The 27,891-nt window shown below is 42.2% G+C and overlaps 2 protein-coding genes across 2 annotated transcripts in view; both read left to right on the top strand.

The window, feature by feature from the left end:
* Positions 1-4,717, top strand: part of LOC124033574 (72 kDa type IV collagenase-like) — a 35,303-nt gene extending 30,586 nt beyond the window's left edge. Inside the window, exons 11-13 of the mRNA XM_046345630.1 lie at positions 1,631-1,790; positions 2,168-2,277; positions 3,704-4,717. Of these exons, the coding sequence (XP_046201586.1) occupies positions 1,631-1,790; positions 2,168-2,277; positions 3,704-3,810 (377 nt within the window). The 3' untranslated portion in view covers positions 3,811-4,717. The remainder of the gene's footprint in view (positions 1-1,630; positions 1,791-2,167; positions 2,278-3,703) is intronic.
* A 1,186-nt stretch (positions 4,718-5,903) lies between these two features.
* LOC124033573 (lysophosphatidylcholine acyltransferase 2-like) lies at positions 5,904-20,064 on the top strand. Its single transcript, XM_046345628.1, has 13 exons — positions 5,904-6,296; positions 6,784-6,926; positions 10,958-11,175; positions 12,558-12,670; positions 13,434-13,494; positions 14,773-14,866; positions 15,155-15,209; positions 15,426-15,508; positions 15,606-15,731; positions 15,985-16,138; positions 16,555-16,653; positions 16,954-17,095; positions 18,557-20,064. Exons 1-13 carry the CDS (start codon positions 6,186-6,188, stop codon positions 18,730-18,732), a joined length of 1,575 nt encoding a protein of 524 aa, XP_046201584.1. The 5' UTR covers positions 5,904-6,185; the 3' UTR covers positions 18,733-20,064.
* Positions 20,065-27,891: the final 7,827 nt, after the last annotated feature.

The following is a 27,891-nucleotide window of genomic DNA, read 5'->3' as shown; positions in this document are numbered from 1 at the left end:
GCGACCCCTGGAAGCCAGATGGAGATGGGTAAATTAGAGGTGCATTCAGTCGTTCTATTACTGAGCATAGACTATGCTGTAGCAAATGTAGACCCACCTGTCACAAGAAGAAAAGTTACCATGATGAGATGATAGGTCTATATGCACAGTGAACTACGCTCCAAACTGAGATGGGCTGTCTGTCCCCACTCTCAGATGGGCTGTCTGTCCCCACCCTGAGATGGGCTGTCTGTCCCCACCCTGAGATGGGCTGTCTGTCCCCACCCTGAGATGGGCTGTCTGTCCCCACCCTGAGATGGGCTGTCTGTCCCCACCCTGAGATGGGCTGTCTGTCCCCACTCTGAGATGGGCTGTCTGTCCCCACCCTGAGATGGGCTGTCTGTCCCCACTCTGAGATGGGCTGTCTGTCCCCACCCTGAGATGGGATGTCTGTCCCCACCCTGAGATGGGCTGTCTGTCCCCACCCTGAGCGTTGATTCATCATAAGGCCGTAGAAATGTAAGATTTAGAAATAGCAAATAATTTAACAATTCCATTTCACGCCACGCGGTTCATATAAAAAATTTATTATAATTTACCGTTTTCTCAGTTACTGTATTTATCCTGGGAAAAGGGAGTGGTAAATCTCAGTAACCGGTTTCTCACAGTTACTGTATTTATCCCGGGAAAGGGGAGTGGTAAATCTCAGTAACCGGTTTCTCAGTTACTGTATTTATGCCGGGAAAGGGGAGTGGTAAATCTCAGTAACCGGTTTCTCAGTTACTGTATTTATGCCGGGAAAGGGGAGTGGTAAATCTCAGTAACCGGTTTCTCAGTTACTGTATTTATCCCGGGAAAGGGGAGTGGTAAATCTCAGTAACCTGTTTCCCGCCATTCAACCCTAATACATACATAGAGTTTTTTTGGTATGTATGAATGGGATAGTATGTAGATTAGTTGTCATTCACTGTTGATACCCAGGAGAACAATCCAGGCCTGCACGCTTGCATATATGCATTTCATTGTTGTGCTTATTGACTTGATCAGAAAAACACAGAATGACATTCTCATGCCGGTTTCCTCTCTCTATCACCGTTAAACGGTTGTGACAATTTCCACTAAATAACATCCTATTTCTAAGAAGTTCACCATTAGGAGAATCATAAGTGTGTCTTTTAGTATTTCAGTCAAGTATACTGCTAGTATGTGGTTTGGACATTTTGGACATTAGTACTGTAAGTAGTTATTAGTGGTTTATAATACATGCCATGCATTGTAGAAGCATGCTATTCTCCTTTAGAAAAGCTCCATGAAATCAGAGCTCTTCCAGAACATAGTGTCTCTATTTAAGAAGATGAATGCTTGGCCTTGTAGAACAGAACCATTTATTTTCCATCCAGCCCTTTAATTGTAAAGCCATGAGTCACATTTCCTCAATCATTTATCCAGTCCTCCCTAACCACAAGATATGATCAAATGTTAGCATGGCCCCAGATCTGTTTGTGCTGTCTTGCCAACTCCTATGATCATTGTCTCTCTATGGCTAATGAAAAGGTAAGAGTTTAGAGAAACTCTATCCTCACAAACCCTTCCCTGTGAGCATCTTGACCTGTGCTCATTTGTCATCTCTCCCCTCCTCTCTCTCATATAGGCAATGAGATGTGGATCTTCAATGCAGACCAGATAGAGAAAGGCTACCCCAAGAGAATCTCCTCTATAGGCCTGCCCACAGACCTGAAAGGCATTGACGCAGCCTTCTCCTTTGGAAAGAGCCAGAAGACCTACCTGTTCGCTGGAGACCAGTTCTGGAGGTGAGTCACCACAACACAACCCCTACCAAAGCCTGTGTCTGGTCCACTCAGGATTGTAGCGATGACATCGCTATAGAATTAGAATTACTTTAAAATCTAATTCTATAGACGTCACTGTGTGTTGATGTGTTGGTGTGCTGCTGTGCTGAGCCATGTCTGCTTTTAATGAGAGACCTTAGCTTCCAATGGACTGTTAAAACAGCTCACTCTGCTCTTACCTAATACAGGGATAATGTAAGATACTGTTGCTGTATGTACTTAACTCTTTGTCAACCAAAACGGCCCAATTTTCTCGTACCTAACAGACTAACATAGTATCATGTACTCATGACTAAACATTGATATCATGGCCTCTGTGTGTTATCATGCCCCTCCAGGTACAATGAAGCCAAGAAAAAGATGGACCCTGGCTTCCCCAAGCTCATCGCTGACTCCTGGAACGGAATCCCAGACGGCATTGACTCTGCCTTTAGTCTGAATGGCATCGGTAAGCATACTAGAATACAATACTGTATAATAGATACTTTATTGAACATCACCACACACACAGAGCAGGGGGATAGAGGTAGAGAGGGAGCGAGAGAGAGAGGGAGGGGGTAGAGGTATAGAGGGAGAGAGAGGGGGGGGGAGAAGGATGAGGAAGAGGGGTAGGGATATAGAGAGAGATACCCACTGGACACAGACGTCAATTCAACGTCTATTCCACTTTGGTTCAATGTAATTTCATTGAACTCATGTGGAAACAATGTTGCTTCAACCAGCGTGTGCCCATTGGGATATCTACTGAAGAGAGAAATAGAGAGAGAAAGAGATGTCAACTGGAAGAGAGAGAGGTAGCTGGGGCCTGTGTGAACATGGAGGGAGCACTGCTTCCTGCTTCAGTCTGAGCTGTACTGACACACCACTGGCTGCAGGCTTACATTCCTGGCAGTTAGAACCCAACCTGACGCCGCCAGTCCTCTCATTATGAACTGGCACCTGGCCTTAAAGCTGGAATCCTTAGTGGTGAAACTGCCACGTCTGTTTAGATATTACAACAACAAAGACGTTACTTAAAACAACCAAAACTGTTTTATCCCCCCATCATTGCACGCCCGATAGGCAGGAGGAGAGAGAGGGAGCAGACGCAGGAGGAGTGAGAGTAGAGGCAGGAGGAGTGAGAGTAGAGGCAGGAGGAGTGAGAGTAGAGGGAGTAGAGGCAGGAGGAGAGAGAGTAGAAGCAGGAGGAGAGAGAGTAGAGGGCAAGAGAGGGTAGAGGCAGGAGGAGCGAGATTAGAGGTAGGATGCGAGAGAGAGCAAGGAGAGAGAGTAGAGGCAGAAGGCGAGAGAGAGGAAGGACTGAGTAGAGGCAAGAGGAAAGCAAGAAAGCAAGGAGAGAGAGTAGAGGTAGGAGGAGAAAGAGAGCAAGGAGAGAGCAGAGGCAGGAGGAGAGAGTAGAGAGAGGAGGAAGTAGAGAGCAAGCAGCGAGAGTAGTATAACACAGGAGGTAAATCTTAAGTCTATGGCAGTTAACCAGGGTTTTTTTATACCCTTCCTTCTGACACACTTATACTATACATCACACACCGCGCTTCCCGACTAAGAAACAGTGTTTGATAGAGCCAGCCTGTGCTGCTTCACAGAGATACCTCTGTCTTCATTCTAATTAGCCTGAGCTCCTCCACCGCTGATTCCTGATTGGGTGTTTTTACTGAGGAGACGAGTGACATCATCATGTCCTCTTCCTCTGGCTGAGATGATAGTGTGTTACTAAGTTATAAGCGTCTAGGGGACATATTTTACACTAGCTCAAATTTCCCTTCTAGTGTGTAAGGCCTTGTGGCTTGCGCAAGGTGAAATTAGATGTATATTTGATGCACTGAATGTGATGATTTTGATGTACCTTGTCTCTCATCATAATGTTTGTTTTCCAGATTACACCTACTTCTTCAAAGGTGCCCACTACTTCAAAATGGATGACAGTAGCCTGAAGATCGTCAAACTGGGCGAGATCACAAAGGACTGGCTGGGTTGTCACTAAGCAACAGTGAGACGCATAGACGTTGGCTAAGCTCTCAGCGGACTGATTCCCCCATCCCTGTCCAACCAGCCTATCCTGCACCCTAGCCTAGAAACTAAACACACCCTCTAACACACCGTGGAACCATCTACACAGGCTGAACATAGACATCAGGATTTTGTATTATATTACTGTGTGATATTATCAGTTTCTATGTTATGATGATGCAGATTTACTTTGATCTCTTTGCCCCGTTGTTTGTTATTAGAAACTCAGACATCTGGTATGTCCACACTACATAGAGACAGGCAGTGTTGTACTGGAAGATATTCTCCTATATAAATGTAGCTTCACCTGAGCAGTATTGCATCATCTGGAGAATGAATGCTGTCTATATTTACTGCTATGTCTGCAATCTAGAGACTACATGATACTGCAATAGAATGAGAAATAGTCAATAGCAATTTCAGTGTTGTGGAATACATTTGAAAATATGAATTTGCACAATATGTCTGTACAGATAATGGTGCTTATAGAAAATGTTTATTTGAATGATCCTATATTTGATATGCAGTTTTTCTACATTCTGTTCAGACTATTTTCAGAAGTACTTATAGACACACCTTATTCTTCAAATAGGGTTAGCACTTTGTATTAGACTATACAGGGGTACTGCACAAATATGGAGACCAAATTCTCATTTTTTGTAGGATCTGTCTATTGTTTCACTGATGGTACAGGGAGATGAAAGGCACGGACTGCCTAGAGACTGTATCTGGTTTGTTGTTGCATGATGGAGTCATGACAAGAGAAGTACCACAGAAGTATTGTGTAATAATCTTGTTGTTTTGATTCATATGCTTTTTTATAATGTTTTGTGCAATGTGTCATTCTCTGTCTGTAAAATAATAAAGATGGATGGTCAATATATATGTGTGTGTGTGTGTGTGTGTGTGTGTGAGAGAGAGAGAGAGAGAGAAACGCCCTTAACGTTTCTTACTAGATGGGACTATGTCACACTAGATAGGACTATGCCTTTCAGTAGCCTACTAACACACAATTTGTAATCAGTAAATTAATAGCCTATAAATAGGTGTAGTTCTAAAACGTTTTTTTCTCAAGTACACTTCATACTGTACATTTGTATTCAGGTCCTTGTTGAGCCGTTCTGAGGGCCCTTACATACAGTACCTCTGTGGTCAATGTAAATGCAATATTTGACTAACAGGTGACATCTTGTGGATGGATGAAGGTCTGAAAAACGCTTTGTTGTGGTTTTTATTATGGAGCAGAGCACATCATCATGCCAGCCATAGTATGCCTTTTGACTTGAGATATGACTTAGTTCATTTCATACAAATGAACACAACAATTTGACCCCAATTGCTAAGCTGTGAAACGAAACCTCAATGACTATTCTTATTCTATGGGTATTTCTGTGTTTTCTTTTCTTTAGGCCCTATATCTAGTCTATTGAATGCCACCCTGATGTACATGAACTAATCTTGTAAAGTTGCTTCAAAATTATACATTTTGTAATTCAACATGAATATTTGACTTGTTCACTCCGTTTATTTCAGCCAATCAATTTCAATTTAAGGGGCTTTATTGGCATGGTGTGCAAATAGTTCAAGAACAAAAGGGAAAATAAATTAACATAAATATAGGTTTATTTACAATGGTGTTTGTTCTTCACTGGTTGCCCTTTTCTTGTGGCAACAGGTCACACATCTTGCTGTTGTGATTGCACACTGTGGTATTTCACCCAATAGATATGAGAGTTTATCAAAATTGGATTTGTTTTTAAATTCTTTGTGGGTCTGTGTATTCTGAGGGAAATATGTGTCTCTAATATGGTCATACATTTGGCAGGCAGTTGGGAAGTGCAGCTCAGTTTCCACCTCATTTTGTGGGCAGTGTGCACATAGCCTGCCTTCTCTTGAGAGCCATGTCTGCCTTCGGTGGCCTTTCTCAATATCAAGGCTATGCTAACTGTGTCTGTACAGATTTTAGGTCAGTCAAAGTGGTCAGGTATTCTGCCACGGTGTACTCTGTTTAGGGTCAAATAGCATTCTAGTTTGCTCTGGGGTTTTTGTAAATTCTTTCCAATGTGTCAAGTAATTACATTTGTGGTTTCACCCCACCACTGCTCGCTCACCAGGCAAAAGGTTATACAATCCCACGTAAACCCAGTGCAGTAGGTGGGGCCTAAAAGTAATCGGATGCAGAGTGCCAGATCACTCGTCCTTGCTCTACGGTTGTTGTGAACGATGTTATCGCAACATTCTGAGAGCGAACAGAATTCGCAAGATTCGAATCGAGGAAGTGGGGTGATTGCAGCACTACTGTGCAATTCTAAAGCTTCTTGACGCCATACCGCGACCCGAGCGAGAAGAATGACTCCCCGGAGAGTGTTCGCGCTACCCAGGCAGCAATCCCTGTTTCTTCCGGCCGTCCTTAATCCGTTTGTGCAGGAGGTGAAATTGGCCAAGGCTGACATTATCAAAGTGAGTATAAAATGTCAAATAAATCGATTAACTCGTTAATTTATCCGTCACAGAACTGTGGTTGGTATTCAAACGTAAACAGTTGAGCGCAGCCGGGTGGTTGTCCTCTATAGCTGTGTGTGTGTCTGGTGGTGCGTGACTATAGCATACAGTACAGGTACATAGCTAATCTAAGCCTATGAAACCCTGACAATCCTTTTGTAATGCCTTGTTATTGTGTAACACAAACAATGGAGGCATTTATGTAGCCTCTAGAAATTCCTCCAACCATGTGAATTTCTAGAATGAAAAGTCTATAACGTGCGTATCCCTTGGTCAATGGTTGTAATCGTTGCGCATTATATATGTTGGTTAGGAAATGTGTGTTTTAAAATGGCTCTTTAAAGTCCTTTCAGTGGCATGAAGTCAGTAATCTTATCACGTTGTAGATCTGTAAAAAAAAACTGGTGTGTGTGTGTGTGATGTGTTTTTTTTCTTCTCTTTGCAGTGTGTATTCCGGGGAATCTTCCTGGTACCTATCCGTGCCATCTTCCTGACTCTGGTTCTCATGGTAACATGGCCTGTTGCTGTCATAACAACATTCATGCACCCTCTCAAAGGAGCAGTGGCACCCATGACCGGATGGAGACGGTAAATATACTGCAAAACACCATATTGTGCCACTACTGGTCTTTATGTATAACTATATTTCAACTATGCATCCACTATGAGTACTTTAGTCATTAGTTCCAGAGGATGTACAGAGCATTGTTGTTTATGACTTAAGTAGTTAGGCCTATGGGCAGTTCCATGGTAACAGAGTTTTGAGAAAGGAAAGAAGATGAGCTAGCTGGTGTTTTGGACAATACAGACATATCTAACGAAGACAGCTTCAGCTACACAGAACGAGCTGATGTAGGCTACATTCCTTAACAGCTTGACAGTTTGTTTTTAGTTGAGGATGAACAATAATTAAACTAGTGTGAAATTACATAGTTGTTACTCCTCCCTCCTTCCTGCATTTCTCAATCCCAAAAATCTGTCTCAGCATCACTCTGTTACCATGGAATTGTCCCTATACATCAATAGCTGTGGGATTTTCACACATTGAGAAATGCAGGAAGGACAAAGGAGTAAGAACTATGCAATTTCACACTAGTTCTTGTTCATCCTCAACTAAAAATGAACTGTCCAGCTGTTAAAACCTCTTAAGGATGCACCACTTTTTTCCAATTGTCACCTAAAATGACATACCCAAATCTAACTGCCTGTAGCTCAGGACCTGAAGCAAGGATATGAATATTATTGATACCATTTGAAAGGAAACACTTTGAAGTTTGTAGAAATGTGAAATTAATGTAGGAGAATATAACACATTCGATATGGTAAAAACAAGTGTTTTTTGTACCATCATCTTTGAAATGCAAGAGAAAGGCCATAATGTACTATTCCAGCCCAGGCGCAATTTAGATTTTGGCTACAAAAATAGAAAAAAACAAGTGTTTTGTACAAAGCAGTGTATGTACAAAGTTTTGGATTGATCCATTAAATATCACCACAATTTGCAAATAAATTCATTAAAAATCCTACAATGTGATTTTATGGATTTTTTTTCTCATTTTGTCTGTCATAGTTGAAGTGTACCTATGATGACAATTACAGGCCTCTCTCATCTTTTTAAGTGGTAGAACTTGCACAATTGGTGGCTGACTAAATACTTTTTTGCCCCACTGTATATTAACAAGAATTTAAGCTTTGAAACCTTAAATGCTAATCACCTCGTGCTAATCACATTAACCGTCCCATGGGGGATACCGATCCTGTAGAGGTTTTAAGGAATGTAGCCTACATCAGCCCTTTCTGTGTATTTATTTAACTTTTATTTAACAAATCAAGTCAGCTAAGAGCAAATTGTTATTTAAAATGATGGCCTACCAAGAGGCAAAACTCTTCTTGCAGGGACAGGGGCTGGGATAAAAAATAAATAAAAAGTAGGACAAAACACATCAAGACGAGAGACACCACAACACTACATAAAGAGAGACCTAAGACGACAACACAGCATGGCCGCAACACATGACAACGCAGCATGGTAGTAACTAGAGGTCGACCGATTAATCGGAATGGCCGATTAATTAGAGTTTTTTTTGGGGGGGGGACACCGATATGGCCGTTTTAAAAATAAATATATATATATATTTACACCTTTATTGAACTAGGCAAGTCAGTTAAGAACACATTCTTATTTTCAATGACGGCCTAGGAACGGTGGTTTAACTGCCTTGTTCAGGGATAGAACAACAGATTTTTACCTTGACAGCTTGGGGATTCGTTTTTGCAACCTTCCGGTTACTAGTCCAACGCTCTAACCACCTGCCTTACATTGCACTCCATGGTTGATGATATTACTGGCTACCTGTTACGCGAGGGCAGCAAGAAGCCAAGGTAAGTTGCTAGCTAGCATTAAACTTATAAAAAACAATCAATCTTCACATAATCACTAGTTAACTACACATGGTTGATGATATTACTAGTTTATCTAGCGTGTCCTGCGTTGCATGTAATAGATGCGGTGCCCATTAATTTCTCATCGAATCACAGCCTACTTCGCCAAACAGGTGATGATTTAGCACTGTCGTTGCACCAAACCTAACCATAAATATCAATGCCTTTCTTTAAAATCAATACACAAGTATATATTTTTTACCTGCATATTTAGTTAAGATTGCCTGCTGACATTAATTTCTTATAATTAGGGAAATTGTGTCACTTCTCTTGCGTTCCGTGCAAGCAGTCTGGGCCGCCTAGGTTAATTGCAAACTGTGTGAAGTCCATTTATTCCTAACAAAGACCATAATTAATTTGCCAGGATTGTACATAATTATGACATAACATTGAATGTTTTACAATGTAACAGCAATATTTAGACTTAGGGATGCCACCCGTTAGATACAATACGTAACGGTTCCGTATTTCAGTGAAAGAATAAATGTTTTGTTTTCGAAATTATACTTTCCGGATTCGACCATATTAATGACCAAAGACTCGTATTTCTGTGTGTTATTATATTATAGTCTATGAGTTGATAGAGCAGTCTGACTGAGCGATGGTAGGCAGCAGCAGGCCGTACGCATGCATTCAAACAGCACTTTCGTGCGTTTTGCCAGCAGCTCTTCGCAATGCTTCAAGCATTGAGCTGTTTATGACTTCAAGCCTATCAACTCCCGAGAGTAGGCTGGTGTAACCGATGTGAAATGGCCAGCTAGTTAGCGGGGTGCGCGCTAATAGCGTTTCAATCGGTGACGTCACTCGCTCTGAGACTTGGAGTAGTTGTTCCCCTTGCTCTGCAAGGGCCGTTGCTTTTGTGGAGCGATGGGTAACGATGCTTCGAGGTTGGCTGTTGTCGATGTGTTCCTGGTTCGAGCCCAAGTAGGGGCAGGGAGAGGGACAGACGCTATACTGTTACACTGGCAATATTAAAGTTAAAGTGCCTATAAGTACATCTAATAGTCAAAGGTATATTAAATGCAAATGGTATAGAGAGAAATAGTCTGATAATTCCTATAATAACTACAACCTAAAACGTCTTACCTGGGAATATTGAAGACTCGTGTTAAAAGGAACCACCAGCTTTCTCACGTTCTGAGCAAGGAACTTAAACTTTTGCTTTTTTATGGCACATATTGCACTTTTACTTTCTTCTCCAACACTTTGTTTTTGCATTATTTAAACCAAATTGAACATGTTTCATTATTTATTTGAGGCTAAATTGATTTTTTAAAATGTATTATATTGTTAAAATAAGTGTTCATTCAGTATTGTTGTAATTGTCATTATTACAAATACATTTAAAAAATTGTCTGATGAATCGGTATCGGCTTTTTTTGGTTCTCCAATAATCGGTATCGGCGTTGAAATATCATATTCAGTCGACCTCTAGTAGTAACACAACATAACAACAACCTGATAGCGACACAACATGGCAGCAACACGACCTGGTAGCAGCACAAATGTGGTACAAACATTATTAGGCGCATAAAACAGCAGAAAGAGCAAAAAGGTGGAGACAACAATACATGATGCAAAGCAGCCACAAGTGTCAGTAAGTGTAAATGATTGAGTCTTTGAATGCAGAGATGGAGATAAAACTGTCCAGTTTGTGTGTAGCTGAAGCAGTCTTCATTAGATCTTGTCTGTATCGAACGAAACACTATCTACCTCTTTATTTCCTCAGAATGGAGGCGGTCATAGAGATGTGTTGCATGAGGCCTGATGCTACACATGATAAATAAACCAAATGTATTCTTCTGTGACTCAAAAGCAGCCCACTTCCCTCTCTCTTTGATTGTATGTGTTGATATGACCACAGCTACATGCAGCTGCTTGTTGTTTGTTGTTTATCGCTCGCGTTCAGGTCTGTTTTATTTCATAGTTGATAACACTAACTAGCTGATGAACATGGAGCACCAACTTAGTACAGTACTACTGACCATCAAAAGGCTAAGCTGAGGTCCTGACAACACACAGATCTATGTTGACTGTAATATTGGTCCATTCAGATGTAGGCTATATGTATCCATGTTCAGTGTCTCTAGGTGAATATTCCTGACAGTATACAACTGTTAGTTTAATCTGTATAGTTTCATGCTAAATCTCTGTTGTTTGACTCTCTGGTTCCCCAGGTTCATGTGTCGGCGTGTGATGGCATTCCTGGGGAGGTCCTACTACTTCTTCATGGGCTTCAGGGTGGTGGTGAAGGGCCAGCAGGTGAGCAGTGCAGAGGCCCCCATTCTGGCTGTGGCCCCACACTCCACCTTCTTTGATGGCATTGTGTGCATCGTAGCAGGCCTGCCCTCCACTGTGTCCCGCACTGAGAACCTCGCCACTCCTATATTTGGCAGTGAGTGTTGTTTCTGTCTGGGGTTTTTTAGAGGGTTAGGTTTTTTTTTTTTAGAGTGTGTGTTTGTGAGTCAGCGATCAGTGTGTGTGGGTCTGTCAATGATAAGTGTGGGTATTTATGCTGATTCTGTTTGCAGATTTAATATCCGTTAGTGTTTATCTGATGTGTGTGTTTCCTCTCCAGGGTTTGTGCGGCGCCTCCAGCCTGTAATGGTGTGTGTTAGTGCGGAACGATTAACTGACATTTTTAACAACTAATTGACCAACAGCGGTTCAATTATTTCATTTCCATTTAGTTCGTTTTTTTCCCTGTGAGCTCAATGCGTACATTCTCGTACATTCTCTGGAGATAAATCAGATCCAGCCTGAAGTGTGTGATGTCGTAGGGGGTTGTAGTTTCCAACAGGCCAATATTATGCGTAGTTTAGTGCATAAAATGTGGTAATTAACTACAATGACCATAATCTATTGCACATCTGCTTGTCCGGTCTGTGTTTCTTTTACACCTGCAACGGAAGACAGAAGAATGCGAGATCGTGAGGTGATTGTCAGGCATATGTGTATAGGTGGCAGGGAAGTCAGGCGCAGGAGAGTCAAACGGAGTGTAAAATGGAGTCTTTTAATAACGTCATAGTAACATGCTCCATAACACTAAACAGGAAAAGAACAAACAAATATGGGTACGAAGACCCGTCGCGCACCTATACAACAAACAACACTACACTGACAAATAAATCTCTGACAAAGACATGAGAGGAAACAGAGGGTTAAATACACAACAGGTAATGAATGGGATTGAAAACAGGTGTGTGGGAAGACAAGACAAAACCAATGGAAAATGAAAAATGGATCAATGATGGCTAGAAGAGCGGTGACGTCGAACGCCGAGCACCGCCCGAACAAGCCGAAGTCGTGACAGTGATATAGAGAGCAGATGTAACTTCGTGAGGCATCTCTTAACTAATAATACTTGATCTTAGTGATTGATGGTTGGCATTCAGCAGTCTTGAAGTATGCCTTATTTACTTTGAGGAACTACAAAATAGGGATTTTGTCAGACAGCATAGGTATAGAGATGAGATGATGACTTGGAATGAAATAATGAATCCATCAAATTAAAAAAATGTAATATACACAGCAACTTAAATATTTTATTAAAGAAAAGTAATGTGAATAAATGATGGTTAATAAGTGATAGGCAGTAATGAACAGTCACTACCATCATGGTACTTTTATTAATTGTTTCATTCTGTGTTACAGCATTCAACCCACATAATGCATAGTACATTTAATCTTTTTTTTAAAGAATCATAATCAAAACACTAAAAAACTCTTAATTGCTCAGCACTAGTGTGTGAGTTTATCTTTCCTTTCTCCATACAGGGTTTGTGCGGTGTCTCCAGCCGGTGCTGGTCTCCAGACAGGACCCAGACTCCCGTAAGAACACCATTATGGAGATAGACAGCAGAGCCAAGTCTGGAGGCCGCTGGCCACAGGTCTGTCGCAGGCATACACACACACACAGTTTTGAATAACCTTGTGGGGACACACAATTCAGTCCCATTCAAAATCCTATTTTCCCTAACCCTCAACCTAATTCTAACCCTAACACTAATTCTGACCATAACCCTAAACCCCCCATAAATACCATTTGATTTTGTGGGGACTAACAAAATGTCCCTAGTTGGTCAATTTATTTTCTTAATTTACTATTCATGTGGGGACTTCTGTTCCCCACAAGTATAGTTAAACACATCCACAAACACACAGCCAGTATTATTTTTTTAATCATAATTTATCATGTCTTGTCTAGCTTGTAGTCTGACAAGGAGCTTGGGAATGAAACATCACACCTTTTCACACCAAGAATTTGCCTTGTAAACTTCCTCTCGCGTGACATATTCTTCAAACACAATTGCTGTGGCTTCTTCTTTGTGACAGAAAGTCTTACTTTATTCAGCATAGAATGATACACTGGAATAGATCCATCTACATTGTCAGTGGTGGTAGCCTAGTGGTTAGAGCATTGGGCCAGTAGCCGAAAGGTTGCTGGAGCGAATCCCCGTGCTGACAAGGTAAAAATGTGTTGTTTTGCCACTGAGCAAGGCAGTTTAACCCACTGTTCCCTGGGCACCGATGATGTGGATGCCAATAAAGGCAGCCCCCAGCACCTCTCTGATTCAGAGGTGTTAGGTTAAATGCAGAAGACACATTTCAGTTGTACAACTGAAAAGAAACATTTAGTTATTTATGTTCCAGATCCTGGTCTTCCCTGAGGGGACTTGTACAAATCGCTCATGTCTCATCACTTTCAAACAAGGTAGGTTGAACTTCACTACCATGCTTGTTTTTAAATAGGAGTAGAAACACCTATGTGTGGATCCAAGGTATCAATATTATACCAAACAGTGTACTGTTGATAGGGTTTGAAAATCATGTGGGACCCTACAATGTCCATGTTGTATTCCCACTTAACAGGCTGGTTGTCATTTGTTTATAGTGGGGACAGAGAGTCTGCTGGGAGAGACACACAGTACCATCCACACTAGTGGTGTCATTTACTTAATGCAAATTCACTCGTAAACTAATGGCAGAGATAGGGCCATCATGCGGTTGCAGAATGGTGTTCATTTAGCTTCTTTCTGGGGTGCTTGTGTAACCGGTGGGAAATGACTAGCTAGTTAGCTGTGCACGCCAGTAGAGTTTCAATCACTGACTTCACCGGCTCTGAGACCTTGAAGTAGTTGTTTCCATTGCTCTGCAAGGGCTGTGGCTTTTGTGGAGCGATAGGTAATGATGCTTCGAGAGTGACTGTTGTCGATGTGTGCAGAGGGTTCCTGGTTCAAGCCCAGGCTGGGGTGAGGAGCGGGACGGAAGTAACACTGTTATAGTTGTTTTGACACAACACCTCTTCATTTACTCCCAGTATGCTACATGTTATGTGCCTCATTGTGTGGTCAGTCACCTGATGCACACAAAATGGGCTTCTCCAGAGTGAAGGGGCCTGAGTGAATCTATTACTTCCTGAAACAGTAGCCATAGCAAAATGGAATAGATTGCACAATGAGATAATGAACTTCAGAAGGAAATTACTGACTGATTATCTTCACTCAATACCAAGAACTAGGCTATTAGGATCTGAGTGAATTATACAGTAGCAATTGCTATGGTTCAATCCTAAAGCTGTTAACCTGAGAATGCATCTAATAATCAATGCAAATAACAGCATACAAGACCATCAATTACACTCTATGGCATGTTACAGTTTTTGCATAGACATTTGCATCTCACTGAATTACTTTGTTCTACTACAGTGCCAATAGCCAAACCAACATACCTAATACTAGTGGCTTCCTTACAGTACTGATTGGTATATTGATCAGGGTTAGATGAATCCAGCTTCAGGTCTTGTTATTGGTAGGACGTGTGCTGTGGGTAAATGAGTTGTCATCGGCTGCACTCTGTCCAATTAGTAGGCTGTCTGTGCTCCTGTGTTTGCACATATAGGTTGTGTGTGTGTGCTCATTAAGTTAGAATAGTAGTCAGTGCTGGTGCTGGAGGTCGGTAGGGTCTCACTCTGTCCCTCTCTCCCCGTCAGGTGCCTTCGTCCCTGGGGTCCCGGTGCAGCCTGTGGTCATGAGATATCCCAACAGACTGGACACTGTGACTTGGACTTGGCAAGGCTTCAGCTCGTAAGTCTGCAGTGCACTCAGTGGATTACAATCATCAGTGTTGCCTCAACGCTTCGACGCTACATGTCCCCTGTTGTTTTCTGTACCGTGTCTCATATTGCAACTATGTTCCTGTGACTTCTCCTCATGGGTCATAGTTAGGCCTCAAACTCTGGGAATAGAGATTTTCACTGTTGAGCGATGAATTGTTTTTCAGTTTAGAGGGCTTACATTTCAATCTTGTTGTATGGGATTGCCGTTATGCCCTTTGAATAGAGGTGATGATGATTTGTGATGATGTTCTTTCAGGAGAACCCTGCTGCTTCTCACTCTGTCTCAGCTCTACACCAATGTAGAGATAGAGGTTAGTATTAACACACTACACAGGAATACTTACTTAGGAAGCCAAGAGATAATGACTTCATAACACGTTCATTATCAGTACCTATGTGTTATGTATGGTTTATAAAGGTGTTATGTATTGCTTATGAATGTGTTATAAAGACCTTATCTAGGTAGCCCCCTAGTTAGCCTGTACTTCCTGGTTAATCCCTGTTTTGACCTTTGCCCTCTCCTCCAGTTTCTTCCTCCAGTTACCCCTACTGAGGAGGAAAAGAAAAGACCCGTGCTGTTCGCCAGGACAGTACGAAATGTTATGGCCCAGTAAGTGTGTGTGTGAATGGTAATTACAGCATTTAATAATATCTTCCTTATGTATATTCTTACCCATCTCTTCAATTCTATCCCTATGTGTGTGCAGGGCCCTGGGTGTGCCAGTGACGGACCACACATATGAGGACTGTAGACTGATGATCTCGGCTGGGGAGCTCACCCTGCCAATGGAGGCTGGTCTAGTGGAGTTCACTAAGATCAGCCAAAAACTTGAGTAAGACTGGCTCCTCTACCGCTCTAATACTGTGCATAACTATGTCCTGTTATGCCCTGTTATGTACTGTTGTGTCACCCACTGGCAAGCTCCACACTGAAGTAACACTGCCTTAGACAATACTGCTTTATTTGGCCAACTGCTACATTGGCAATTGGTAATAGTTGGACACACACACAGAACTACACCCTCTTCCACCCCTGAGTAAGTCCTTGTGTCCTGCCCTCCTCCTTTCCTCCCCGGTCCCCCTCAGCCTGAAGTGGGACAACGTGAAGAAGGAGCTGGAGGGCTTTGCAGCCGTGGCCTGCTCCTGTAAAGGAGGCCACATCAACATCCAGGAGTTCGCCAGCTTCCTCAAGCTGCCCATCAGCCCCGCCCTGCAGGAGCTGTTTGCTCTATTTGACAGGGTGAGAGCCAGTCACATCTAGTTCGGTTCAATCTCTCTTCTAGGCTTTCCTAGGTTGTGTTGGATTGGTGCAAGCTTGGCTGGAGGAAGTCTACACCATATTTCTGACAACATTTCTTTGAAATCCACAAAGGGAAGTGTATGACTACACTTCTTTCGAAGCGTAGAGAATCAGACCACAGCCATTCTGTCTGTTCTCTCCAACCTGTGACTGGATGGGCGAAGTAACTGAGGATTTAGTATGCTGTCCCCCACTGCTTTGTTCATAGAGAGGGTAAACAAACTGTCTGAAGAAATAAAGGAACCATTGTTCATCTTGGAAAAACATACTGTATTTGTAGAGTATTGTAGTCCACCGAATGCAATGTGTAGTCTGGCTTTGATAACTGATACTTAGCTGTCACTCTGTCTCTCTAGGATGGAGATGGCACCATTGACTTCAGAGAGTATGTCATCGGTGTAACCATCTTATGTCGGCCAGCTAACACCGAAGAGGTCCTCCGCACAGCTTTCCAGGTACAGCCAATAAAAACCCTGCTTTTTGCGAATGTTACTGTGTCACATTTAGCTGTCCAACACATGACATTGGGGCCTAGGTATGTAGCTGACGCAGACTGTGTCTGTGAGGTCTACCCATGGTTTGGAAGCAACAGACAAGCACTCAGTGGCTATGATAAAGTTAAATACGTGTGTGTGGTTGTCTAAGGGGAACATGAAGTAGGTTTGAAAGCCACACGGTCATAAGAGCAGTCTCAATTTCAATAATCAATCCTGTGTGTTGTCATTACTTAACTAATTGTCTCCCTCTCCTCTCAGCTGTTTGACACTGACGAGGACCAAAGAATCACTCATGAAGAGTTCTCCTCCATGCTTCGCTCTGCTCTAGGCGTGTGTGACCTCAACGTCTCCAAACTCTTTAAGGAGATAGATACAGACAGCTCTGAATTCATCACGTTCTGTAAGTAGACCCTTGTGAAGGTCAAAGGTTATCTGAAGTGGAGGACTCCAGCATGAACTAAAGGCAGCTGACTGCTTGCCTTGACGGAACACCATAGAAAGGCCGGGTTGAGCCTTGGATATCTCCATTCTGGAAATATAGAAAGAGAAATACCATATGGATTTGAAAGTAGGATATTAATATTTGTATAATTTTTTAAATCTTTTGTTTTTAATTCCCATAGGAAATTAACATTACTTTCACCAATAATTGCCCATTTTAAACAACAACTTTGTGGAATTTTAGTTGAATTTTTATGATGGAACAAATCAAATCAAAGTTTATTTGTCACGTGCACCGAATACAACAGGTGTGGACCTTACAGTGAAATGCTTACTTACAGGCTCTAACCAATGGTGCGAGAAAAAAAAGGTGTGTGTGTGTGTGTGTGTGTGTGTGTGTGTGTGTGTGTGTGTGTGTGTGTGTGTGTGTGTGTGTGTGTGTGTGTGTGTGTGTGTGTGTGTGTGTGTGTGTGTGTGTGTGTGTGTGTGTGTGTGTGTGTGTGTGTGTGTGTGTGTGTGTAAGTAAAGAAATAAAACAACAGTAAAAATACATTTGAAAAAAAGAGTAGCAAGGCTATATACCGACACCTGTTAGTCAGGGTTATTCAGGTAGTATGTAGGTGTCGTTAAAGTCACTATGCATATATGATGAACAGAGAGTAGGAGAAGCGTAAAAAGAGGGGATGGCGGGTGGTGGAACACAATGCAGATAGCCCAGTTAGCCAATGTGTGGGAGCACTGGTTGGTCGGGCCAATTTAGGTAGTATGTACATGAATGTATAGTTATAGTGACTATGCATATAAGATAAACAGAGAGTAGCAGCAGCATAAAAGAGGGGTTGGAGGGGCCACACAATGCAAATAGTCCAGATAACCTGTTCAGGAGTCTTATGGCTTGGGGGTAAAAACTGTTGAGAAGCCTTTTTGTCCTAGACTTGGCACTCTGGTACCGCTTGCCATGCAGTAGTAGAGAGAACAGTCTGTGGCTGTTATCTTTGACAATTTTTAGGGCCTTCCTCTGACACCGCCTGGTGTAGAGGTCCTGGATGGCAGGCAGCTTTGCCCCAGTGATGTACTGGGCCGTACGCACTACCCTCTGAAGTGCCTTGCGGTCGGAGGTTGAGCAATTGGACATGCAGTCGTGGGTGAACAGGAGGGGACTGAGGGACTTTATCTTTATTTAACTAGGCAAGTCAGTTAATAACATATTCTTATTTTCAATGACAGCCTAGGAACAGTGGGTTAACTGCCTGTTGAGGGGCAGAATGACAGGTTTGTACCTTGTCAGCTCGGGGGTTCGAACTTGCAACCTTCTGGTTACTAGTCCAATGCTCTAACCACTAGGTTGCCACCCCATATATACCAGATATACTACTGTAAGTTTTGATTTGACCCTATGTCTCTCCATTTTCCTCTCCAGCCGAGTTCCAGGCGTTTGCCCTGAACCACCCAGAGTATGCCAAGCTGTTCACCACCTATCTGGAGCTCCAGCGGTACCAGGCCCTCCAGGGGGTGGAGTCAGAACTCTCTTCCACCAATCATGTCCCCTCTGAGGACAACCAGGAAGAGAGCATCTCTGACAAGAAGGACGACTAAGTCTGAGGCAGAGACTGTCGTTGTGTTTAAGAGCATTACCATACATTTTGTTCAGTAGCTGATCACGGACTGAGCAAACTGACTGATCTACTGTTAATAATACAGTTATTTAAGATCCAAGGTGATTTGTTGATCAGTAAGTCTGCAGTTGCCGACTCCAATGTTGTCGATTTAGATCATGTACAGAGACGGAACTCTTTTTGAGCTCTCAGTTGAATACACAGAGAGACGAACTACTGAGTCTGATGAACCACAACAGGATCTTTTCTATTGCACTGATTTTAGAGAACTGGAACCTCATTTTGACCTCATAGGAAATAAGATGATGTATGTTTAAATTAATGTTGCTTTTCTGCAAAAGTGAATCATATTTTTTTTCTTAAATTCTTTCTATGATTTTTTAGTGCCTTAAAAATATTTGTAAGCGAGGTTTGTAAGAGCTATTGTTTGTGTTTCTGTACAGATGGGGTGGAATCAGACCTCCAAGTATATTTTTTCAGATCCTTGTTTATGGCAGTAATGTGGTCATAGGAAGGTTGAACAATATACGGATATCCACTTAATCCTAACGCTTTTAGGAATTTACTCATAGCAATGTTGAACTTTTTTATAGATTCCCCTGCTGATTTTGATTTAAGGCATCCCATTGTTTTGTCATAGTTTTGCCTCTTCAGATGAAAACTACCTAGTGCCAGCCCATAATGTATGTAAATGACCTGGATACCCTTCTGAGATGACTGTATCCTGTACTCTTTAATGTGTCTACCTGTTCACCTCTGTTTTCTACAGATTTTCCTTGAAGATAACAGGAAAGTTTGCCAAACGTTGCTTTTGTATGAGTTGAAAGTCTTTAATGTATGACTGGATTGCAGAAAATTGTCATTATTACATTTTTCTAATGATATCAACCCAATCTGGCAACCCAGCAAAGGAGCAATAATACAAGCTATAAGGATACATGCTGTGCTTTACAGTTTTTCCACTGCTCAGGGACACACTGTAAGTAGTGCTGCTGTATAATTAGCTAAAGGTTTTGCTCTGCATCTGTTTCTATTTGCATTTCCATTGAAGAGTGATGTTGCTGAGGCAGCAGTGGAACCTTATGGCTTTAGCCAAACTAAAGCCCAAGCATCTACTGAAAAATAAGGCAATTTGTGAGCAAAAAGGCAAGTGTGCCTAGTAATACATACCCCCTGGAATACACTGTTGTATGGTTTCAAGTTAACTAGCGTGCATTGTTATTTATTTAGCAGAGCGCGTTGTTGCAATTATGTAAATTTTTGTGAACACAGCAAACTTTCTGTTTTGCAATAAAATCCAGTACAATTTTAACTCTTCGATGACTTGTATTTTATAGCTTTTAAACTTCTGTAATTAGTCTTTTTGCTTTCAACTTTCTTGTTCTATTTATGTGTATTCTCCCTGTTAGTGTACTTACTTGTTTGACTCAGTTGATTCGAGCTTGGCATGAGAAACTCCAAGGTTGGGGGTTCAATTCCTGTAGGAATCACATACACATACTATACATGTGTGCACGCACTTTACTGTAAATCCCTTTGTATAAAAAGTGTCTGCTGGATGGCATATATACTAAACAAAAATATAAACACAACATGAAACAATTTTAAAGATTTTACTGAGTTACAGTTCATATAAGGAAATCAAGTCAATTGAAATAAATTCATTAGGCCCTAATCTTTGGATTCCATATGACTGAGTAGGGGTGCAGCCATGGGTGGGCCTGGGAGGGCATAGGCCCACCCACTGGGGAGCCAGTGTTTTTCCCTGCCAAAGGGCTCTATTTCAAACAGAAATACTCCAAAGCATCCCCTGTCCCCCTCAGACGATCCCACAGACGAAGAAGCCAGGATTAAAGGTCCTGGGCTGGTGTGGTTACACGTGGTCGGTCTGCAGTGAGGCCAGTTGGACATACTACCAAATTATCTCAAATGACATTGGAGGCAGCCTTTGGTAGTGAAATTAACATTCAATTATCTGACAAGAGCTCTGATGGACATTTCTGCAGTCAGCATGCCAATTGAACTCTCCCTCAAAACTTGAGACATCTGTGTAATTGTGTTATGTGACAAAACTACACATTTTAAAGTGGCCTTTTATTGTCCCCAGCACAAGGTGCACCTGTGTAATCATCATGCTCTTTAATCAGTTTATTGATATGCCACATCTGTCAGGTGGATGGATTATCTTGGCAAAGGAATAAAATGCTCAATAACAGGCATGTAAACAAATTTGTGCACCAAATTTGAGAAAAATGTGCTTTTTGTGCATATTTATTTTTTGAACCTTTATTTAACTAGGCAAGTCAGTTAAGAACAATTTCTTATTTTCACTGACGGCCTAGGAACAGTGGGTTAACTGCTTGTTCAGGGGCAGAATGACAGATTTGTACCTTGTCAGCTCGGGGGTTTGAACTTGCAACCTTCCAGTTTACTAGTCCAATGCTCTAATCACTAGGCTACCCTGCCACCCCATATGCAACATTCCTGGTTTTTTTTTATTTCAACTCATTAAACATGGGACCAACACTTTACATGTTGCGTTCATATTTTTGTTCAGTGGTTTATCTGCATGTTCTGTTCTGCAACCCACCACCAGGTGACAGCAGTCATCCACTTGACCAGCATCATCCCTCTCTCCAAGGGAAGAGGATAGGAGTTGAACAAGCCAATTGTAAACTGGGGATGATTACATTTCTTATTGTATGATGGCCACGGGATGATTGTGGCTATAATTTAGATTCATGTCAGCAGAGGTGGTGCAGTGCACATCTACAAAATGCTTGCTTTCAGCTTTGTGACTTGATTCTTACAACATTCATTGTAAACGGAGACAAATACAACATTTTAACCCCATGGTGGAGATAGTGATGTATGTATCAGCCCAGCTAATATTTTTTCACTAATTGTTATTTTGAGCAATCAGATCAGCTCTGTACATGTATTTATTTCACCTTTATTTAACTAGGCAAGTCAGTTAAGAACAAATTCTTATTTTACAATGACAGCCTCACCTGGCCAAACCCTCCCCTAATCCGGACGACGCTGGGCCAATTGTGTCCCCGCCTATGGGACTCCCGGTAACGGCCGGTTGTGATACAGCCCCGGATAGAACCAGAGTCTGTAGTGACGCCTCCAGCACTGAGATGCAATGCCTTAGACCGCTATGCCACTCAGGAGCCCAAAGGGGATCTGATGTGAAAAGATCTAATGTGATTGGTCAACTGATCAATTGGTAGAAAAAGTTATATGAATTGGGCTGGCTGTGTAAACGCAGCCAAACTGGCACAACATCTTTTCACTGGCATCTATTTACCAACATGCATTTTAGTTAACTATTTCAATTTATTTTTTACTGGTGTCCAGATTACCACAATTTATTTTATATATATATATATATATACATATATATATATATATATATATATATATATATATATATATATATATATATATATATATATATATATATATATATATATATATATATATATATATATATATATATATACATATATATATATATATATAATAGAGAGTTTTTTGCATTAGTTAGCTCTGTGTAGTTTGTTTTTTACTCTCTTCTTTCTGTGTAAGTCTCTTAGTTGACTTTGGACCAAAAAATTATTTTCTGAAGAATTGTCCCTCATAAAAGAAGGGGATTGAAATGAATGGGATTTAAACCTAACCGCTGCAGAAAATCTAATAGTTTATGAAAGAAAAGTATAGCATTGATTACCATTCTCTAATATCTGGCCTAAGGAGGATAAAGTCTATCCAATTACCTTTGGCTGCCACCATCGTTAGCTTGACGGGCCCTCCAGCCAGTCGGCCCCTATTGTCTGTCTTACTGAGATGCCAAACACAGGGACAATGGCTGCCATGCAGTGAGACGGTCCTAATTAGAGGCTGCTGGCTGGGTATGCTAATACCTCCAATGTAAAACCTCTACTAGGGTAATACCTCTCCTCTCAAATAAAGCTGTTTTACCAATCTCTTCTGTGGGCTGTGGGATGTTTTTATTTATTTCACCTTTATTTAACCAGGTAGGCCAGTTGGGAACAAGTGATCATTTACAACTGCGACCTGGCCAAGATAAAGCAAAGCAATGTGACAAAAACAACAACACAGAGTTACACATAAACACATGTACAATCAAAAACACAACATAAAAATCTATGTACAGTGTGTGTAAATGTAGAAGAGTAGGGAGGTAAGGCAATAAATAGGCTAAGGAGGCCAAATAATAAAAATGTAGCATTAACACTGGAGTGATAGATGTGCAGATTATGATGTGCAAGTAGAGATACTGGGGTGCAAAAGAGCAAGAAGATAAATAACAATATGGGGATGAGGTAGTTGGGTGTGCGTTTTACAGATTGGCTGTGTACAGGTGCAGTGATCGGTAAGCTGCTCTGACAGCTGATGCTTAAAGTTGGAGAGGGAGATGTGTCTCCAGCTTCAGTGATTTTTGCAATTCGTTCAGTCATCGGCAACAGAGAACTGGAAGGAAAGGCGGCCAAAGTAAGTGTTGGCTTTGGGGATGACCAGTGAAATATACCTGCTGGAGAGCATGCTACGGATGGGTGTTGCTATGGTGACCAGTGAGCTGAGATAAGGTGGAGCTTTACCTAGCAATTTACGCTCAGTGTGTCGTCTTGATCGCTGGTGAAAAGTTTGTTTCTGTTGGAGAGTTTCGTCCTCTCTCTCTCTCTCTCTCTCTCTCTCTCTCTCTCTCTCTCTCTCTCTCTCTCTCTCTCTCTCTCCCTGTCTTAGTTAGAGGGGATAGTTCAGAGTGACATTCATTCATTTGTTATAGAATGGATGTTTCGGCGGTTGTCGTTCTTCGCGTTCATTGATACCGAATTCCTAGCTGCAGACTACCGTAGTAATTAATATCAAAGACTTGTTCTTATTCTGTCGGTGTCGATAGTCTAAGAGTTTAACCACGTGGTATGGTTAAAAGATTCAGCAATGGTCTACAACCTTTGTACTCTCCTAATGGAGAAAAACATGGTCTGGTGATAATTTCTCAAAGTTGGGTTTTATTCGGAATTGCAGACAAGGATACCTGACCCTAACTGGGCTCAGGGGCGGTCCTCTGATTTAGTTCAACTCAAAAGGGAATTCGAGTATCCTTCATTAAACAGTCCAAAATCACAATGTAGAATTGTGTAAACAGTATCATACTCATTCATCTTATACAACATTTAGATGTAAACCTCATACCTGAGGCTCTTATATAAACAGCATTATGGTAATGTGGCCACCCCGTCTCCCATGAGCTTCCCCAAGTTGTAACAAACAGACCAGTTTGTAGCTGGATTCTTCACCGATCTTTTATACTTTCTCCGGAACATGAAATTTGTTCGGACCTCAAGGTCTGTGAGGTGGAAGAAATTCCTTTGTTCTCTATGAAAATTCACTCTGTCTCTTATACTGTGTGGCCATGAGGCAGGTCTTCTCCTCGGGAATTTACGACCTCTCTCTGACCACAGCAGCCTAGTTGAAGGTGGCAGTGGGAAGCAGGGAAAGGGGAATGGGGCTTGCTGTACCCAAAGAGGGCAACGTCATGGCAGCAGCATGAGTGAAGGAGGCTTTGTTGTGAAGGAAGCTGATTCTAGATTTAATTTTGGATTGGAGATGCTTAATGTGAGTCTGGAAGGAGAGGGGTATGTGGAGAGTGACTGAGTGTCTCTTTTTTTCTTCTTAAACAAACTGAGTGTTTCTCCATCTCCAGCCTGTCTCAGTTTCAGGTTGTGTCCCAAATTACACCCTATTACCTACTGTATGTAGTGCACTACTCTTGACCAGAGCCTTATGGGCCCTGATCAAAAGTAGTGCACTTTATAGAATATGGTACCATTTGTGTCAGGCAGCCACATTCTGCTGCCAGTACAGTGAAGGTCAAGGGAGGCTCCCAGCCTAGAAAAGACTGCTGTAAAACGTGTCATTGTATATTCTCTGTTTGGACCATAGATTGTGGGTTTGGACCAGCCAGAGACAGATAGAGTTTGTTTTCTTCCATTCAAAGTTTGTCTCTATCTGGAGTAATTATTGCCAACCAGAATGACGACAGTCAGAGACAAAAGAAATCCACTTTATCCTAGTTAAGTATTACAGTATAATCTCCTGTTGCTGTTATAGCTTCATGTAGTCTCTTCCAACAGCTGTGTGCCTGGCACACAAGGCTGGCCTTTTTGTCTCTCTAAGCTAAACATACTGCCTCCTTTTCACATCTAAATCCCAGAGTTTGAGTACGGTGAACTAAGGTGGTCAGGGACGGACAGGTTAATACCCGATCCATCAAAGGGCCAACACATATCCTAACTGACTGACTCTGCACCTGTTGGATGGACAGGGCAAGCTCCAACTGGGCTCTGGCCAAGCTTCCTATTCACCCATTCAAAGACTCTTGTCTCCCCTGCAATTCTCCAGGTCGTTGCGGTATAAGAGAATGTTCTCAGCTCAATTGACCATTTAAAATAAGGGTTAAATAAGACAGAACAGGTGAGAATATGCAAAATTGCTTGAATTTCAGTAGAATTGCTTGAAATGGCTGACAGGTGTTTAGGGTCATATTGTAATGCTCTGGGTGTCGTGGGTGTGGAGTCAAACGCAGGAGACAGAGAGTGCAATGCTGTGCGTCTTTAATAGCACCAACGCACCACAGGGTGCTCACAATAGTAACGGCCCCAAACACAGGGAATGAAAATGTACAACGGAAAAATCACGACCAGGCACTAACACGTACCTCTACAACAGAGCCGAAGGTTACACTGAAATAATCCCGCACAACAACCAAGCGGGCCGGCTGTCTAATAAAGACAAACTAATTAAACATGAACAGGTGCTACCAATAAACATACAAGGAGGGGGAGGAAAGACAATCAGTGGCAGCTAATAGGCCGGTGACGATGACCGCCGAGCGCCACCCGCTCGGGAAGGGAAACCACCCTCGGTCGGACTCGTGACACATATATTGTATGAGGGGTGTTTATGTAGTTTATACAGGGTGTGCAGGTAGTTAATGCAGGGTGTGCAGGTAGTTTGTGCAGGGTGTTTAGGTAGTTTGTGCAGGGTGTTTAGGTAGTTTGTGCAGGGTGTTTAGGTAGTTTGTGCAGTAACCTTTCGGTTACTAGTCCAACACTCTAACCACTAGGCTACCCTGCCGCCCCACTTTGACAGAAGCATCATACTGTGCTCCCATCCCTGCAGAGGGTTTTTGTAACTCTTTCAGAGAACAAACACATTTTTTACAGTATCTAATAGCTACTTTAAGTGTTCTTATTGTTTCTCCCTTGATTCATATAATAGTAGGACTATAATAGTACTGCATGTTCTTCACAAATACTTGATATGAAAACATGCATATGAACTCCTCTATATTTTGTCTATGTACTTTTATTTTGCAATATTGTATTGTCTGCCTGCACACACACACACACACACACACACACACACACACACACACACACACACACACACACACACACACACACACACACACACACACACACACACACACACACACACACACACACACACAGAGAGAGAGAGAGCCTGGTCTGACGATGCTCCAGGGGCCTCACACACACACACACATCGCCGGTCCTCGCCTCGGCCTCCCAGGAAATCCGCTGCAGATGGACAGGATAACATCAAGTCCACTTCCCCAAGCCCGTGGTATGACTGTAACAGATCCCAGAGAGAGACGCTGCTGAGCAGAGGACTAGAACTAGAAAGGATTAGAGAAGAGGGAGAGATAAGATCTACAGTATACTCCATAACTCTGAGTCAGGGAGACAAACACTACAGAGCTCTCTCTCTCTCTCTCTCTCTCTCTCTCTCTCTCTCTCTCTCTCTCTCTCTCTCTCTCTCTCTCTGTCGCTCTCTCTCTCTGTCGCTCTCTCTCTCTCTCTCTCTCTCTCTCTCTCTCTCTCTCTCTCTCTCTCTCTCTCTCTCTCTCTCTCTCTCTCTCTCTCTCTCTCTCTACCTGTCCCCCCTCTCTCTCTCTCTGTACCTGTCCCCCCTGTCTCTCTCTCTCTCTCTCTCTCTCTCTCTCTCTCTCTCTCTCTCTCTCTCTCTCTCTCTGTGTGTGTGTGTGTGTGTGTGTGTGTGTGTGTGTGTGTGTGTGTGTGTGTGTGTGTGTGTGTGTGTGTGTGTGTGTGTGTGTGTGTGTGTGTGTGTGTGTGTGTGTGTGTGTGTGTGTGTGTGTGTGTGTGTGTGCGTGCGGTAGCCACATATCCCCTGTGCCCACGTCTCCGCCTTTTCCCCCTTCCCTGTCTCTCTCCACCTCCCTCCTCTTATTTGTGTTGTGTGTTGGCAGCGATATCACGGATGTTGTTGCAGTGTTGCACATGGTGGGAACTAGCACCGGAGTTGTGACCACCACCACTCTGACTGGGTTCAAAGTGTTCAAACAGGCTGTGTCCCAAATGGTCAGAAGTAGTGCACTATAAATGTTGTAATTTGGGACACAACCAATGTGTTATGTAACTATAACCTTCTGTGGTGATAATGTGTTCTTCTGGTTCCTGAATATACATTGCTTCTTCTTGGGCAGAAGGTTTTCTAGTCATACTGTACCCTGAGGTCAACATTTTTAGCAAATTGCTGAAGCGCCACTTCTCCTTGCTCATGAGTTCATTGGATTTCAAAGGGCTTCCTCATAGTGCAAGTGCAATGATATTATGCAAGGCCATAGGGGAGATGATGCTGTAATTGTATAACTACAAGATGTGCCGAGTAGGGTTTAAGGGGGAGAGCTACAAAAATGGTATACTGTACTTATCATATTCCTAGAACTGACTGACCAGGCATTGGTCATGGATTTACTTGTCATTGTTTTGGAGGTTAAGTCCATAAGTCCTTTGTTCCGAGGTCTTCAAATGTTCCACAGACGTCTCATATAGCCTACAGACATAGATGATATACTGTTGGAGACGCTGATGAAATAAACTCCTAGAATCGTTTAGGAAACAGCTTCTCATTGTTATTATGTGCATGATGTCAACATTTAGTAAAGATAGTCTTGTATATTGGTTCTTGACGACAATAGACTACAACACATTAATCTACCATGTGAATGTAGGACACACGAGGCTTGGGGGCCGACTGGATCTTAATTTCTAATACATAA

This window comes from Oncorhynchus gorbuscha, linkage group LG04 (genome assembly GCF_021184085.1).
Source record: "Oncorhynchus gorbuscha isolate QuinsamMale2020 ecotype Even-year linkage group LG04, OgorEven_v1.0, whole genome shotgun sequence".
Classification (NCBI taxonomy): Eukaryota; Metazoa; Chordata; class Actinopteri; order Salmoniformes; family Salmonidae; genus Oncorhynchus; species Oncorhynchus gorbuscha.
This window is presented reverse-complemented; position numbering and strand designations above follow the sequence as displayed.

Coding starts and splice junctions, on each gene's coding strand:
- LOC124033573 (XM_046345628.1), top strand. CDS start 6,186: ATGACTCCCCGGAGAGTGTTCGCGCTACCCAGGCAGCAATCCCTGTTT. Junction 6,927..10,957: donor CCCATGACCGGATGGAGACG/GTAAATATACTG, acceptor CTGGTTCCCCAG/GTTCATGTGTCGGCGTGTGA. Junction 13,495..14,772: donor TCTCATCACTTTCAAACAAG/GTAGGTTGAACT, acceptor TCTCCCCGTCAG/GTGCCTTCGTCCCTGGGGTC.